This window comes from Dasypus novemcinctus, chromosome 27 (assembly GCF_030445035.2).
Source record: "Dasypus novemcinctus isolate mDasNov1 chromosome 27, mDasNov1.1.hap2, whole genome shotgun sequence".
NCBI lineage: Eukaryota > Metazoa > Chordata > Mammalia > Cingulata > Dasypodidae > Dasypus > Dasypus novemcinctus.
In genome coordinates, this window is record NC_080699.1 from 21,530,365 (window position 1) to 21,548,897 (window position 18,533).

Genomic DNA, 18,533 nt, shown 5'->3' on the forward strand with positions numbered 1-18,533 from the left:
GGACCAAGTGCTAACTGTTTCAGGTCCTACCAGGAAGAATGCAGGGCAGCATGGGCACAGATGATGAAAAATTGTTGGGGAGGGGGGGGAGAGTTTGGGGCAGTGCTTGTGCATTCAAGGGCAGAAGCAGGGATGAAGAGTCTTTGTCAATCATGGAGGAGTATTAAGAGTTTGGCATAGAACAACGACACAAAGGTTCACCTGAGAGTTGGACTGCTTGAGCTCAAAGCAGGAATCAACCCCTACAAGATGACTGTCTAAATTACGGGGAGGGGACCGCTTTGCATTTGAAGGAGAGGGATGTCTGACAACACAGTGCAATTGGGACTGGCTAGAGAGTCACACACAGCTCTCAGAGTTGTTGAGAACACCTTGCAAAAGGTTTCCTTTCTATTGTCATAATGCATTCATGAATAATTTTCCCTGCCGTTTATTTTGTTTGTTTGCAAGGTGAGGGACCTCCTGCTGTTACATCTGTTGTATGAATTGGAGCACTTAAACCGCACTTCTGGAGGAAGGTTGAGCTATTATGAGTGGGATGAGTCAAATCTGGTGGGACTGATGTGGGACTTTCAAAGAACGTGTGCCACATAACCACAGTAGACTGCAATTTCCTCTTGTTGCAACTTGTAAGTAGTTTTGTGGATATTAAAATTACTGTTTAGCCAACAGAATCAAATTTTATTCTGCGATGTTGTGGCATAAAGTTACCTTTCCAGTGCTTTTTAAATGGGGTGTGTACCCACTCAGGGAGCACTCTTCTGTATCTTTGAGAATTCTTCAAAATTTGAAAGCAAACACTGGACCAAAAAAACAACAAGAAACCATACAGCAAGAGTTTTTGAACAAGAATGTTAGCTCCGAAAGGAGCGGCTTTTTAAAAAGTATCCCTTGTTCTGAGAACAATGCCTAGCACAGAATAGGCATTCAATATGTATTGAATGAGAAAGGGGATAAATATTGGGGCCTGGATTGCTAATCCTATCTCTGATACTGATTTAAAAAAAAAAATCAGACCATTTTAGCCCTCATAACAAAATATAGTAGTGTTTTCTTTTGGATGATCAACCCAGCCCAGCAAATTTGAGGTTCAGAGATGTTACGCTTTTTCCCAGGCATTCTGATCAACATACTTTTCATTTCACTATGCATTTATTCAGCATTTCTGTTATTTGAAGGTAGTATCTTAAAGGGAACCATAAAGGATGCTGTTTGGCCATTCTTAGATGCCAGCTTCACAACCATTTAACCTTCCACCGAATCAAAATTTGACCTTGAGATTAAAAACCACTAAGTGGTATCATTTATGTACTCTAAGTATCTTAAAAAAACCAACCAAACAAAAAACCCCACTAAGTGAAGAGTCCACATTGTACTAGTTTCACTATGTAAGTATTCAATGTACATAGCCACATAGGGACAACTTTTATAGATGCGTTAGGCCAGACAGTGAGATGTGGAAAGTAAGGAGGTCTCTTTTTTTCCCTTACGGCTCTAGTCCATCATGCATTTGGCCCAGCATTCACTCTTTGTATTCTGCATATTGGCATTCTGTATAAAGTCCCTTTTGCATTGCAGAATGCATCATCAACAATCTATAGTAATATTGGGAACTTGGAACTTTCACAACCCTGTGTTAAGACAAAAAGAGGTTAAAAAATTAGTTTGAATCAAGGGGTCTTTATGTCTTGATTATTTCTCATGAGGAATAACAAATATGGAAATAACTTTCCTGAAACTCAATTCATTGTTTTAAAAATTAAAAAAAAGAGATGGCGAGGAAGAACATACTCTATTAAAAAGGAGACTAGAGATCTGAAAGAAACAGGCCAAATCTGAGAACCGTGGCTATTCTGCTTTGAAGGAAACAACCTGGGCACAGAATTGATGGGGAAGAGGATGTGATCCATGAGCTGCTCTGGGAAACAAGGTCTTATCCTCCCCTCCAAAAAGGAAGGATTTTCCAATTTCCAGGTTTTTCTCCCTCCTTCACTGCAGGACACTGTCGATACTAGAGGAACATTTATTTTGGCCCAGATAAAGAACAAGTTTTGATCATCTCCTCAAGGTCCAATTTTCCCCCAATTGAGGGGATAAAAGAAAATCTAGCCTTCCCTGGACCTTGGACGAACAGGAATATGGATTTATAAAATACCTGGCTATATCAAGTCAATAAAACTCATTTTGAAAGTGATGCTCACGATGCGATTAACTGTCTGATGATAATCAGAGAAGGAAAGAGATTCAAACAGCCATTACCTAGGATCTTTTTTTTCTTTTTCCCTTTCAGACTTACTTCTTAAAAAATTTAAAAGACAAACAACAAAACAAAATGCATATACCCAAAACCTTCACGCATATACATAAAACCCTCACAAAACGAGTGTTTTTGCCAAGACATTTTAAAGAGCAAAGCTGTGATGGGTAAAAGCAAAAGAGCAATAATTCCAGAGCCTCCTATTTGCCTCAGCCTAGAGTAAGTCCCCTCCCCCTCTTTTGCGCAGTAATCTGAAGCCCACACTGAGGGTCAAAGCTTTCCTTTGAATTCCCAGCTTATGTCGCTATGTGTTGCCACCTTGATGCTATTTAGACATTTTTCTTTTAACGCTCAGACAGTGAACTGTTCTCGTTTAAACAGGCTTTTATTTGACAAGAGTACATTCCCTCAGATCTGAAGCTCTACTAACCATGCTACGATTGTATCACACTCTGCTATAATCAACCATGTTGTAAATTTGGGCAATACCACGTACACAGACATTCAAAAGGGGAAAAAAAATGCACAGAAAGATTTTAAGGTCACATAGTTCAGAACATTAAAAAGCAAAACTGTTCTCTGCATAACATCTAAGGAAAGAGAGCTTTGAATTCCAGCTTGCGAGCATAATTATTTCTGTTTTAAACATTTAACTGCATACTGCTGCTGTACCCTTGCTGAGTCTCAGATTGAAAGCTAGAAAACTAAGGGCCCTAACTGTATGTTCTTCATTCCCAGCAATGTTCCTATGAGAAAACCTTATTAATGAGCTTGCAAACGAGCACCCAACAGGGAAATGTCACAAACAAGAGCGGCTAATGCCCCAGAAAATCAAATAACTGAACACTTGGCTGATTGTGGTGCCTTTCATATTCATAATAAAAAAAGGGGGGGGAGGGGCTTTAATTCACTGATTCTGAAGGGGTCAACACCTTGCTGAACAAAACAACTCATTTATTTATGTTCAGAAATCTCTAGATGATAAATTACATTGATGTTAATCACTTCAATGCATACTACACAATTAATATCTGTACTCACTACAAACTTAAGGATTATTAAAAGTATGGCAGCATACACATCTGGCTGATTTTTCACATAATTGGGCACAACAATTTCTCCTGGTACCACAAATAAAGGTCCTAACAAACGAATACCGCACAATTCTGTGTTCAATTAATTAGGACTTAAATCTACCAGACAAAAGCAATTCCAAGGTGTAGTTCAAGTCTTGTCTTTTGATGCAATATGGTAGCATTCCATTTCTAGGGGACAAGTGTAATTCTTCCTTTAATTTCATAGCCCCTTCCTTTCTTTTTCCCTGTCCCATTTAAAGTAAGATATTTAATAACATGCAATGGAAGTTTTCAGTATTTCAATTGTTTTGTTAAAAAATAACATTTTTTTATAACCCATAATCTATACAAATCCATTATCCTGTTATTTAACTCTTCTTGAATTCTGGTTAGCATCCATTCATCTCAGATAGGGTAGAGAGAGGTTTCCAAAAACAGTGATTTAGCATGATGGGTCAAGTCTAAACCAAGCAAAATACTTAATACCAATCAACCAGGTTAAATTTGCCCCCAACATGATCTGTTCACCCAGAACAGAGCAAATCTTAATCTGAAGTCCATGGATGAGCTTAGTAAATTTCCTGATGATAAGCTCATGATTATCACTGATTTCATTAAAAATCTTTTTAGGTGACAGTGGAAAGAACATTAAAAAATAATGATTATATATTTTAATGTGTATTAGACATAACAAATAAAAAATAAAACTCAAGTTTATAGATATTATTAATAAGTCTTAAGTTAAAACAACAAAGTGATTTAAAAGAAAAAATCTGAATAAGGTAAGAATACAGATGACCCACACACATGGAAAAACTTATGAAAGTGGTCATCAAATAAATGAAATAAGGAAAATTCTGTGGGGTAACTGGACTCCTTAGCTGTAAGCAAAATGTGGTGAATTATGTGATTTTATTAATCTTTTCCAGGTCTACAGCTATAAAGGATTTTTAAGGGGATCAATGATTCAAAAAAAGGTTAGGAACTGCTGACTGCAAGGGTTTGGGCCAGTTAAGAAATACAGGGTACCCAAAAACAATTCAATATCCATGCAGATTGGCTACTGAACAAATTAATCTAAGAACTTCCTGCAACCAGGCAGTTGTTCTTTCCTCAGGGCCATCAAGATATGGTGCTGCTTGTATACAGAGAAAGGACTCCTACGAGAATGAAAGGAGTCCAGCCAACAGCACTCTTGGCCAATGGCTGAGAAAGCTGTCAGGTCCGATGGATGACTGAGTGCCGGTGGTGTGAAGTTGTTGGTGTTCAAGGAAAGAGAAGCTGGCAGGAAATGATGCAGAGAATTCCAGTTGTGTTTGAAAAAGCCACATAAGGTATTCCTGGCTAATTCCTCAAGGCTCTGAGTAGAGCTCCAGGAATGGTGGGTAGTGAATGATCTGGTGATTTGTTAAGCACAGAGTTTTATTTAAGATTTCAAACCAGACCTTACATTGCCACTCAGATTAACAATTCATAATTCTTCACTTCTCTGATGCAAAATACAATTGTTTCCTTAAATATATTCTAAAAAAAGCCAGGACATCAAGGGTGAAATGTTTGTGCAATTTAAGGTTGATAAAAGAACTGAGAGTCTCCCATAAATAGGTAGCATATTAGAGCTTAAAGTGGGCAATAAGTGTGCCCTCATTTTTGGAAGGCACTGGAGTCACTTTCCTGCAGTTAAACGCTAGCAGTGCTTTGTAAGACTGAAATCAAATGGATTCAGATACTGAGCTTTACTCCTTTTCCTGGAAGGACAAGTTTCACTTGAATCTCCAGAACACGGAAGGCAAGGCTTATAGGGATCATCATCAAGTTAAGGTATAGTGTTTAAAATACTTTGTGTTTGGGAGTGAGTATAAATTTGTAGGTGAGTGGGGGTGCGTTCTTTTCAGAAGATACTCTGGGAAACTACCACAAGAGTTTAGGGGTGGGAACTGGGTGAATATCTGCTCAGGTCTCACAAAGGAGCTAATGTATTATTAAAGCTAATGGGCCCCTACAAGGAAAGTTAATGGCTATTAAGTTTGCTTAAATGAATTACATATTAACAAAGTCACAAGAAATCTACTATCTGCCAATTTAGATAATATCTGATCATTTCTGTTTTCCCATTATAGGGACATTACACCACAATAGTTTTAGTGATAGGAAAATTATAAGCATGATGCTCATAATGAAGCTATATAATGAAAGAGATGAAATGAATTAGTAGCAGCAACAAACCCCAGCATTATGTAATGTTACATTGAGCCCAGCTCGCAGAGTAAGGAAAGGTTAGAAGGGGTGGATCTCTCAGAAGCAACTTTTTATAAATGTCCCTGCCCTGTTTTGCTCAACGTGAACACGTGCTAAGGATTACAGTGGGCTGAACGGTGGCCCCTAGAAGATATGCCCATGTCCTAACCCACTACACTGTGAAAGTGACCTTTTTTGATAAAAGAGTCTTTGCAGATATAATTACGTTTAGGATCTTGAGATGAGATCATCCTGGATCATCCATGTGGGCCCTAAACCCAGTGACAATTGTCCTAATAAAAGTCAGAGAGGAGAGACACAGGGAGAAGGAGGAGAAGGCCATGTGAAGACAGAGGCAGGGACTGCAGTTGTGCAGCCACAAGCCAAGGAATGCCGGAGCCACCAGAAGCTGGAAGCGGCCAGGAAGGGTTCTTTCTAGAATCTTCAGGGGAGCACAGCTCTGCTGACACCTTGATTTCAGGCTTCTGGACTCCAGGACTCTGAGATATAGATTTCTGTTGTTTCAAGCCACCAAGTTTGTGGTGATTTGTTAGGGCAGTCCTAGGAAACAATGTGAGGATTTTCAGAGGGTAATGCTTTTCCTTCATCAGACACCCAGTCATGGCCATTCCAACCAAACTCGTGTACCAGCTCACTCTGCAGGCTCAAATATCACCCAGGACTTTTCAGAGGCCAAGGGACAGAAACCTTTGATAAAAAGTGAGCAGCTGGCTACTGAGACACAATTTTGGCACAATGATGTTTCTATGCAGAAAACAGATTTTTTTTCTTGCAAGCTGGAAAGTCCAGGAGATGAGGGGGCCGTCTTTGATCCACAGGGCACAGTGGGAGACAAGCTTCTTTACCAGAATCTAGCTTTTATTGATGAAGCCATCAAGATTGTGGCACTGATCCCAAAGATTTTGACTTTTAGACTCATTGCTACAATTTAAGTTTAAAATTGAAGCGAACATACAATTTAAAATCAAAAGGCTGATATAAAATGGGAATGAAATCCCTTCTATAAGAAAATCTAGTATTTATGATGGGATTAAAAAAGAGGAAAATACCTTAGATTTTCAAGGTGGCATAGAAACGATGACAGTCTATATTAACAAAAATTAATTAGGGCATGGACTAGAGAAGACTAGAATAATTTTCTATCTTTACTTTTAGTTAAATGTAGTATTTTCAAAATCCTCAATGACATTCTCTAATATGGCAGCATTTCAGGAAAATACCCTTGTTGAAGCTATTATTTGATTCATAACCCTTAGATTGCTTTTCTACTACTACAACAAGATATACATCTATTTATACTATACAAAACATACAGGGGAGCGGATGTAGCTGAAGTGGCTAAGCACCTGCTTCCCATGTATGAGGTCCCAGGTTTGGTCCCTGGTACCTCCTAAAAAACAAACAAACGAAAAAACCAACTCTCATTGGGAGGTGAATGTAGCTCAGAGGTTGAGCACCCACTTCCCATGTACAGTCCTGGGTTCAATTCCTGGTACCTCCTAAAAAGCAAAACAAAACAACAACAAAATGCCATATGTATCTAATAAGTGGCTTTAAAGTGTTTTTAAGCAATTGCTGCTCTATGCCCTGAGAATAAGGTACACGGTACTCACACTGTACTTCTAGATACCGCTGGGTCTGCAAGTTTCCGGTGACAGCAGGGTGCTCCACCTGACAGATCACTGGGACCCCATCGTCTTCCTTGTGCACCTTCAGCATCAGCTGACTAGTCACAGTGTACATGTCCGACCACTCTTCCACCTCTGATTTGCCTGGGGGACAGCAAATGCACCAAGAAGCCAGAGTTGAGTGAATTTCCATCGCTGTGTTTTTGTATCCTACCCTTCCCCCACTGCGTTTTAACAAATATGATGGAAGTCATTTGGTATAAGAGGCGTGTGTGAAAAGATGACTGATAAAATGATAGTTCCCTTTAATTTACTATGTTCAACCTGCAGGACAGTATTTAATATTTCAACCCCAGATAATATACTCTATTTTTATTTACACACATTACACATGTTTCTTCTATCTTAAAACCTTCCCACAAAAAAGATCAGTTGGAACTTAAACTATTTTGACATCTGATTGCTCAAGGCATTCAGGAGGAGGAAACGAAAAGGGCTTTTCACCTCTAAAACCATCTGAACTTGAACCTACTACTAGGCTGCCGTGCGGTTTTAAGAATTCCAGGACATCATCCAAATCCCCTAAGTAATTCAATCAGTAGTAGAGATATAAACAACCCCCTTTCCTCACCCCCATCATCCACAATTAAGAGAGAAAGTAACGAAATGGATTTACATAATTGAAATTGTAATTGGAATGTTTAAGTGCTGAGACTTTTGGAAGACCACAAAGATGCAGTGGCAGTGGGCTAGAGCAAAGTAAGGCATAGGGCTTCAGGCCAGATGGGAGACACTTCCAAGAACACTCAGCGAAGGAGGGAGGAGGCTTCCGGCTGGAATGAATAGGCCAAGGCAGCCCCTTTCCTGAACTCAGCACTCCCTGGGACATGGCGCACCATTAACTTTCTTTTTAATGTTAGGTACACATTTAACGGCTCGATGCACTTAGACAGAGAAGCAGAGGGGAAATGAGAAACTCCTTCTTTGCAAACCCAGACCTAGGAAATAGTTTAAAACAGAGAAAGCTTTTCGAAACTTAGACTGTTATATAGAAATTTATCTGTTTATAGATATAGATTTATGTATCCCCTTTCTAAAAGGACTTATTATCTCCTTCTTGGCACTCTATTTATTTAACAAGCACATACAGAGCACTCGCCTTGGTCCATGTTCTACCTAAACGCTTCACAGATATTCTCTAATTTCATCCCATAAGAATCCTACAAGACATGGATTATGGGTTGAATTGTGTCTTCCCCAAAAGCTATGCTCAAGTCCTAGCTCCTGGTCCCACGAGTGTGACCCTGTTTGTAAACAGGTTCTTTAGTTAAGATGAGGTCAAACTGAATTAGGGTGAGCCTTAACCTGATATGACCGGTGTGCATATTAAGAAGATGGAAATCGGGATGCGACAGACAGAGAGGGGAATGCCATGTGACGGCCAAGGCAGAGAAGGGCCTGACTGCCAGCAAGTCACTGTCAGAGGCCAGGGGAGAGGCCCGGGGCAGATCCATCCCTACAGGCTGCAGAGGGTGCGTGGCCCTGACGACTCACTGATTTCGGGCTTTTCACCTCCAGGCCAGTATGACAATGCATTTTTGTGGTTTTAAGCCACTGGTCTGTGGTCTTCTATTGCAGCAGGACAAGGTGACTATGACAGTGTATAATATTATTATTCCCATTTTAGAGGAAACTGAGGCACACAGCTAGTACACAGGTCAAATTGCTGGTAAAGAGTGGAGGTGGGATTCACACCCAGGCAGTCTGGCTTTGGAGTCCATGCTTACATGAAAAGAACATATTTTATTCTGACCACTGTCAAATAACCAGCTCCTGAGCCCTTGGTCCAGGGTACTTGGAGGGCCTTGAATGACAGGAGTCTGAACACTGTGTAGAAAAGGGACTTAGCAAAACTGAAATAAGGGGTCAAATGTGGCTAAGTACATCCTTCCTCCACTGCGCCAGCTAAGGCCTGGAGTAGTTGAGGACCCAGGGATGAAAACTGGAGTTAAGAAGCTGTCTGTACCATTCCCATAAAATCAGAAACTTTGGAAAGAATAGGCTGGTGAGCAACAGTGGACAAATGAACCCAAGGTTTCACAGTAAAGTCTGTACAACTGATAGTGCAATGGAGGTTTGAGTGACTTGAGAGCCACCATTTGCAAGACGGTTAACATTTTTAAAATATTTAGAACACAAGAATAAGGAGTTCTGGCCCACCCTGGGCCACTACAAAAGAAAGGGTCAGAACAATTAGAACTGAGGGTGTAGACACAGCCAGGCTGAGCTCACCGGGTACCTCTAAATAGTGATTCTTCTTGGCCTGGAGAGTTCTAGTTTACAGGTTTCATTTTCTTCTGAGTAACTGAGTAAAAATATAGCCACAGATATCACCATGAACCCTCAAACCACAGAATGAGGATATGAATTTTAGAACTATAAGATGTTGTTGCTATTTGGGGTTTGGAGGGAGTTAGCAATGGATTACAAACTATATCTAAATGAATACCTTTGCTACAGGGACACACTTTACAGTTACCTTTAACTTCCACAAAGGCATACTCATGCTAAAATCAAGTGCCGACTAACTACTTCTGCACAGAGCAATTTGCATCTTACCTTTCAGCTCCTTGTTCCCTTTGAACCATCTGATAGTCGTGGCTGGCTTGCTGGCCATGGCAGTGCAGTTGACTTCAATCTCCTCTCCTTCCACAGCAGTGTCTTTCTGGATATCAATCATCAGATTACGTGGCGGGACTATAAATTAAACATACGTGCTTCTTAAATACAGATTCCACTTCTGGACATATTCTTTGAATCATTAGAAACTAGCACCACCGTTATCAAAAAGAGGGACAGGGAAGCAGATTTGGCTCAATGGATAGAGCGTCCGCCTACCACATGGGAGGTCCAGGGTTCAAACCCAGGGCCACCTGACCCATGTGGTGAGCTGGCCATGTGCTGATGCACGCAAGGAGTGCCCTAACACGCAGGGGTGTCCCCCGCATAGGGGAGCCCCAAGCGCAAGGAGTGCGCCCCATAAGGAGAGCTGCCATGCGCAAAGAAAGCACAGCCTGCCCAGGTGTGGCACTGCACACACAGAGAGCTGACACAGCAAGATGACACAACAAAAAAAGACACAGATTCCTGGTGCCACTGACAAGAATCCAAGCAGACACAGAAGAACACAGAGCGAATGGACATAGAGGGCAGACAACAGGGAGAGAAATAAATAAATCTTTGGGGAAAAAAAAAAAAGAGGGACAGGGAATGGATATGGGTCAAGCAGTTGAGTACCTGCCTCTCACATGGGAGGTCCCGGGTTTGGTTTCCTGTGCCTCCTAAAGAAAAACAGACAAGAAACAAAGCAAACAAACAAACAAAAAACAAGCAGACAACAAGCAAAACAAAACAAAGAGCAGACAAACAAACAGAAACAACAAGAAGCGTTCAATGAGCAAAAAAACAACAAGCAAACAGATGAGAGCCCACTGGGGTGGCGGGGGGAGAGTGAGAAAAATAATGGACACTCCTGATGGGAATTAAAATAAAATCAAAGCCACAGGAGAGAAATAAGGAAGAAATACTAGGTCATCATCAAATAAAGTGAATTATGCCAAATCAGTTTGTTTATTTAAAATTTCTCTCCTAAACTTATAAAATCACCAGTCTTGCATTCCAAAGTTATCATGGAACAAATTATAATTAATATAGTTATTAGATTAGCCATCAAGCAGTTAATTAGATAACAGACCAGAAAGTTGATATAAGAGAGCGAGCACACACTACTGAAATACTGCCCTTATCTGGAAGCCCCTGAAAACAGTATTTCTCCTTGCTCAACCTTTGGATTTCAATATTCATATGCAAGATTCCAAAGCCAGCCAGCAAAGATAAAAAATTTGGGGCCCCTTAAAAGAACCACTCACCATCAACATTTGCAGAAAAATTGTACCTTCAACCAGTTTCATTTAATTAAAATTAAGCATAGAGATCCCGAATATAGCCCCAACCTTCCATGGTGTAGTAACAGAATTCTTTAAATACAAAGATGCAATAATACTATAAATGCCAATTAACTGACAACAATTTTCCATATTCTGAAATTCAATGCTCCAGATTTTTCAAATCAAAGGTGAAAAAGGCTCCAGTGCTTGCAAATAGATTTCTCTATCAGAATTAAAACTGCCTTTCTGCAAACAGAAATAAACATTTTTGGACTGATATGCAAACAGAAATGAACATTTTTGGACTAACGTGCTGAATATCAAATTGAATGTATGTACCATGATGGTGGTGATGATGATAATGGAAGTATGTTATCTTTTACGAAACTGAGAAGACAATGAAACTTGATATAAGGTGCAACCTTACCTTAGGACTGAGCCTCTTGAAATAGAAATCAATAAGAATACTGCATTCAGTAATAAATATAAGACTCTGTGTTCTGACCACCATGAATAAGCAAAGGTAGTACTAACAACTTCTGATTAATAAGTTTCTCAACTCAGAAGAGAAACATGAAATTAAATATGTATAAACATGCCATATCTTGATGATCAAGTTGAATAATAAATCTCTGATACAGCTTCAACAAATTATGCGATTAAACGATCTTTCTGGGATTTCCAGCTCTTCCATAGGAGGACATTTACATTGCAATGGAGGAGTTGAAAACTCCTAAGAAAAGGAGGAAACACGAAATGATTTCTTGTGTTTCTCAACAAGATAGTAAGTGTGAGGGTGGTGGTGGTGGTAGTGTAGGTTTTAGAGTAAAAGCAGGCCTCTTCTTTGTTGCCTGTATAAAAGGAAAACAACACATTAGCTCAATTGGATGTGTTCTAATGTGATATGGCCCAAATGAGCAGTTAAACACGGCAAAGAACTACCCAAGCTTACATTTTAGGGAAAAAATAAGCAAAAACAGAGATAATTTAACATCCAATTTAGACTTACACATCTGCCAGCATTTTAAGAGATGCAGAAAGTCAGTGACAAAAGTAAATGTGATGACTTCAGCTAGCTATTTCCTTAGAGTGGTTTATCCTTGCTAGGTGACAATCAGGTACGCTATAGATTTTCATCACATGTACCTCGATAGTTGATAGGGAATACACTGAGAGACTAGACGTTTAGGACTGACAAATACTGCATTCTGCATGCAGTAAGATAGGAATATTGAAGAAAATGCTATTGTTAGATCAAGTGTCAGAGGAAAATACCGTCTAAGCCTAAAGAAAATAAGACCTGGGGAAACTACAAGGCAAAGGATAAGAGGAGATAAAAACGAAACAACTAAAGAGTAAAAGGGCTAAGTGTGTCCTTCCAACAAAAGTAGAAAAATGGAAGTCAAACAATAAAAATTCTTTTCAAGGTCCACACAAACATAAAAACAGAGGGCTGAAAAAAATTTGGATGTTGACATATGCAGTGGTTCTCAATGAGAAATAGAATTGAATACTGAAATTGATGGGATGTGAAGGTAAGGAAGAAGTGACTTCCTTAGGAGATGACAAAGAGGGTAAATATCAAAACTATTGTAATACAGGAAAGCTCTCTTTCCTGAAAATTACTATGAAGTGGGGTAGATGAGGGTGTAAGCAGGTCAGAGTTTATCTGTATTACTTTGGGTGAAATGCCTTGATAGTCACTCTCCATAACCTGAGAATCTTCTTAATGTCAAGAGATCTAGGAGTCGGTGAAAGATGCTGGTTTGCATTGAGTGTCAATGAAATTTAGCCTCAAACTTAGTCTCTGATGGATATTTGTTTTCTGTCTATTCTTGGGCTTCTTTCCTTCATTCTATCCTTTTTCACCTCATGCAAATTCTTCTCAACACAGACTCTCCTAAGCCCCAGCAGCTGTTCATTTTCAGTGACACTTCTTAGTGGAAGTAAGAATGGACAGGTATACCTAAGGACAGGGAAAATTCACCAATGTCTCCTTCAAATTTGTTTGGGGACTGAAAGCTTGACTGGACGCAAATCAGTGCCTATCTGGATTAACTATTATTTGGTATTATCCATGTTAGTTCCCTCTGTATTACAACATATACTATAAATTTGTACAACCTTTCACAGTTGTGTCAATGCTAGTTTCTGGGATTACCATACCAGAAAGCTGACCTTGTCTTTAAACTTTGTGGCTAAGGTAAACTTCAAAAGTGTTAGAAAATATGCCATGTATAGAAAAACAAAGGACTTACTTATTGTTGATAAGAGCATCCTGAGAAATAGTTGAATGCTTTTTTTCAAGTCCGTACATAGTTCTCTCAAGATTAGTATTTCTAGTCTTTGCTAGGATTAGAAGAAGAAATGGGCAAGGATAGTGGGAACTGTTTGGTTTATTAAATCTGATGAGTCATAATGATTTATTGGTATCAGTTATAAAGTTGGCTTTCTCTGGTTTTTTTTGGAAGCAAGAAGAAAGTTTTGGAAAAGCTAATTCAGGTGATTTAAGTCTATCTTTCTGAAAAAGGGAGATGAAGAAGAAAATCTTCAAGTTTATTTTGGTCTATTAATTCTGTCCTATTTTTCCTTTAACTTCATGTCTACTTTAATACAAAAGAGGTTAGTAAAGTATAAAAATCCATTTATAAGAAAAATGAATTAAAACTGCTACTAACCAGAGAATACACTTATACATGGTCCACTAAACAGGCACATTTAGTACAAACTGCCTGCAGCCATTATTGGAAATAACCAAAGCCATGTCTAAGGAGGTGCATATTGATGGAAACCTGAATGAAAATCACATGAAGGGAAATACTAGAAAATAACAAAGAAATGTCAAGGCTCTTCTTAGCTAACCTCAAATCTATAAAAGCACTAATTATAAACATTACGCCTACAACATTTTTTAAAAACCAGCAATATCAAGATGAGTCATTTTAATTACAACAAAAGAGGAGACTTAAAGCTGATCAGTATGTGAAATCTCACTCTAAGATCCTTTAAAATAATTAGGTTCTCCTGTTCCTGGAATCTGAAGAGTGAACACTAGTCTTAGAAGGACAGAGCTATAATAATATTAGCCACTATCATCAGTAACTATATTAATCTTAAAGCAGTGTATTCTCTGACACATTCAGTTCATCTCATGGATAGTAATGTAAGAAAAGTCCTATACTATGTTGCTGGAGAAAGAAACAAATGCATCACATGTGGAAGGAGTGAATGAATATCCTAAATGGCACCCAAATGTATGAACATCATAGGAAAGTTTTCAGTTCGTGTAAATAGCTACAATAATAAACATAATAGGAAGTTTAGAAGAGCTCAGATAACATTAACAAATATCCGTCTCTATGTCTTATGATTATGCTGAAATTTTTTGCTGAATGCATCAAGCACAACTAATAGACACATGCACTAAAATGAGCATGTTTAATCTATCAAGAAGTTTGGCAGCTGTGTCAGTATATACGGAGTCCTTTTCAGAGAACCATGGGTAGCATCAAGGATGCAAAGACATGGTTCGTCATTCATCATAATATCTGAAAACTCTAAACCTTAGGAGAAAGATTTGAATATATGAGCATCAGTGGAAATTGTCAGATTTTGGAGCATGAAAGACTCAAACACTGATGACAACAATTTTACTCCGTCAAGGAATCCTAGAAAAAATTCTATGGGAAGAATATTAAATGAATGTATAATATCTGCAAAAGAACATCTACTAGTATTACTTTCAAGTATATTTAAGTTAATGCTTCTTAAAAAATACAAGCAGTAATCTGTTACTTCTAGAATAATCAGATTTCCAAAAGGATTACAGGCAAATGCCTCTCAATGCCTGATGCTCGCATGCTTTGCTCCCAGGCACAGGGCATGTTCACAGTCAAACCAGTCCAATCCAGGGGTCCTGAGAAAAAATGTATCAGACACCAGAACCTGACAGGAGGTGACTGCTTGCTGATGGCCAGACATATTCCTGAAAACAAAAGATGTGCACCTACAGAGAAAAAAAAAAATCTTGTGACAGCAGCACTCAAGATTTAATTGAAAACCACCTAGACTAGAAGACATGAAAGTTGTCAGACAGAATAGTAAGGTCTGTTTCAAATTCCATGATTCCCGAGTCTCTCTGTGTGCTTTGTGAAATCAAGATATCAGTAGGAATATGTAGTAAAATACTCTGAAATCCAAAGTGCTATAAATATACTCTCTCTTACTGCTGCTGCTTTTGTGGAAATGCCATAAACTGTGGTCAGCTGTTTGGCTTGTAGAACTTGATAGATCTGAAGTCTTTGTAGCTAATGACCTACTCTAATAAGCAGTGTTTTCAAGAAGCTACACAAGGAGATGGATGGGGAAACTTGAAATGCACACTCATGAGTTAGGTTTATTTGCAAAACACTGACAGTCATCCCAGTGAAACCATTCATGTTTACATAGGCTACTTCTGCAAGTCTAATGGGCATTAAAGGGCAATTAGAGACAAACGTGTACATCTGAAGGCCTTCGGTCATCATGACACAGACCAATTAGAAACTGTATGGACAGACTTTATACGGGACTTTCTAAAATCAGCATTCCTCTAACCAAGAACATATATGTAAGCTTTTGAGACACATTTCAATTCAATACATAAAAAACATTCCCCCCTTACAGTTGTTTAAGTAATGAGCCAGCAGCTCAATAGGTACCTCCATAAATACATACATGTTCCCACACACCAAGCAAAAACGTCCTTCATATTTATCTTTCCTCTTTAATCTTCATATCATTACACTGGAAAGGTACAGTCTGCTGCCTCAAATAGACTTTGATTCATCATCTTCCCAAAGGTGTAAATCAGAGATCTTGCCTCACGCTACAGTATATGTCCTTGAAAACTCAGTTTCAAAAACCTAAATCAGCTGGGGCTATGCACTGGAGTATATGCTTGTGTAAAAGGTGACAATTCAGACCACCTTCAACAGAGGGATATCTGCTGACAATATCAAAATATGAGCATGGAAACCTGGCTACTGGGATTTTGCTGAACATCACAATCTGGTGATCATAAATGAAGACACTCAACTCACTAGAGGTGAGGCTCGCAGCCTGTCAAAAGAGGTCATTGCTTATTATCAGCCTTCTTCCCTAGGAGCTCTTAACTTCTTTATGTCCAGTGGTTGCAATTTGTGGCAAGGTGTGTGTTCACGGGTATGAGTTATACAGCATAATCGAGAGTATAAGCAATAACCAAAGCAATAAATAAAGTCAAAGAAAAGAAGATCATCAATAGTAAAACGAGGAAAAAACTCAGAAGAAAAAACAACTAAGTGGATTTTGTGATGGAGTTCTGCCACACATACAGGTGCAACAGTCCGTCCGTCACCCCCTCTTCTGCACAGAAGGAAAAAAAAAAACCCTGATAGTTAGAAGCAATGACATTTCATGTGGTGAGTGATTCATTTGAGGGCTCTAAATTTGCTTGATCTTTGCTTCTGAGGCTTGAGGGTTGAAACCCAAGAGCAGGTGGAATCTATAAAGACTGCTGATTACCATTCGTTAGAGCATTTGGTAAAACAGGCTATTTTTAAGATTCCGCTAGATGGGTGGTGATTCTTCCTAAAACAAATTTGAATCATAAAATCTACCATTAACCTTCTCCTCACTGCTGAGAGCCATCTGGTTGTATGGGCCACCCCCATCCAGGTTCCCAGAATCAGCCCTGAATGCAGGTCTTACCCAGGACTGTGATTGTGGTGTAACTTTCCTGTGGGGGGTCCGTGTACAGCTGGCAAAAGTATCTTCCTTCATCAGAAATTGAGACGTTTGTCAATGACACTTTGAGTTCACTGCTAGAAAAATTCAGCAACTGAAACCTGCTGTCCTTCAAAGCTGTGAAACAAAACACAGAATCAACGATTGGGAGAGAGTCCAACGACGGTAGATTTTCTTTACCCAGGTGAGGATAAAGTCAGGTGACTAGAAAAGCAGTAACAGAGAAGGAAGAAACGTGCTAAGTCTTCCTGCCCTGCTGGCTGCTGTTCTGTACTTCTCGAATGACTATTTTGGGCTCCTGCAACGAGGCACCATAGACAAATCACCCCATGCCAAAGGACCCCAGGCTTATGGGTATATGTGTCTGTGCAACATCAGGACACACATACATCCCTGAGCACAGTTCCAACGATACTCACTATCAGTTCTCAACACTTATTCATAAATTGCTTTGGGTTTTCTATCAGATACAGGCAAAATGAGACGGGAAGGAGAGGGCAGGCCATGAGTCCCCTGATGCAGGGCACTGGGTTTCTCTTAGCTTCTGGACACTGGAACTTCAGGGACTATATACAGGGCTGACAGGCTTCTGAAGTGCCTGTTAAAATCTGAGGCCTTAAATAGTGATAGCAAGTTATGAAAGAAAGCTTAAAAATCACTACGAATAGTAATTCCAAAATCAGAGTAAAAAATGTTCAAGAAACTGTATAGCACTACAATCCTATTTAATTTGGATGTATCTTAATATTTGATATGATTTGGGTGGAACTGCCAAAAGTAGAGGACCTGGGGCCTAGAGAGGCCCTAAACCTGCCCTGCAGTTCTCCAACGACATGCAGCTTCACAGCATGAAACCGATTAGGCTTACAGGAGGAAATCAGAGTCACCACCAAAGCCATGTGTGTGGACTTTTTATTTATTTTAAATATTCACTTTCAAAGTCCTTGTATTAATTTTGGCAAAAGCCAGCTTAGTACATAAGGACGAAAATTCATTTTAAGAATAAGAATCTGCCTTTTCTCCTTCCCCATCCTCTTTATGTTTCTTAGGTTATTTCAACTCGTTAATGTTCTGAGGTGTTGGGAAGGAGAGGGGACAAGCAGACGGGAAGGGACTTGCTTGACCTCTGCTTTGGTTTGGTACTACCGCTCTCAAATAACTTTTTGAAATATTTCATTCTTGTTCTTGCCAAGCCCCGATACCCATCTGAGCCATCTCTACTATAGACAATTTAGTTTAGATTATTGGCTCTTGTGATATTACCTTTGGAATGATTTCAGCAAGAAACCATATGGACACCTTCATAAACCAGAGGCTACAGTGACAGGGCGATTTGGTTTTGTCTTTGTAGGCACAGATTGCCTTTGGAGACTTCAGTCTTCAAACCAAACAGATTAGCTTTCTGAATGCTTTATCTTCCTTCCCTATTTGAGTTGTTTGTGTCAGTTAAATATTTGGGACTCGATAGTAATTCACCTTTAATTACTATAATCAATTCGTATTGCATAAGACCATCTTAGTTTTAAAAGGGACCATTCAAGGTTTCCATTAAGTAGAAAGATTATGATTGCACGCCTCTTCTTCCCTCTGAAGCAGACTA

General features: G+C 39.3%; 1 protein-coding gene across 9 annotated transcripts in view; it reads right to left on the reverse strand.

The window, feature by feature from the left end:
• The window catches only part of CADM1 (cell adhesion molecule 1), a 330,101-nt gene that overhangs the window by 46,420 nt on the left and 265,148 nt on the right, over window positions 1-18,533 (reverse strand). For all 9 annotated transcript variants that reach the window (XM_004465982.3, XM_004465984.3, XM_023591011.2 and 6 more), the window contains exons 3-5: window positions 16,898-17,050; window positions 9,840-9,977; window positions 7,206-7,364 (exon numbers count right to left, since the gene is read on the reverse strand). In XM_004465982.3, coding sequence (XP_004466039.1) covers window positions 7,206-7,364; window positions 9,840-9,977; window positions 16,898-17,050 — 450 coding nt within the window. The remainder of the gene's footprint in view (window positions 1-7,205; window positions 7,365-9,839; window positions 9,978-16,897; window positions 17,051-18,533) is intronic.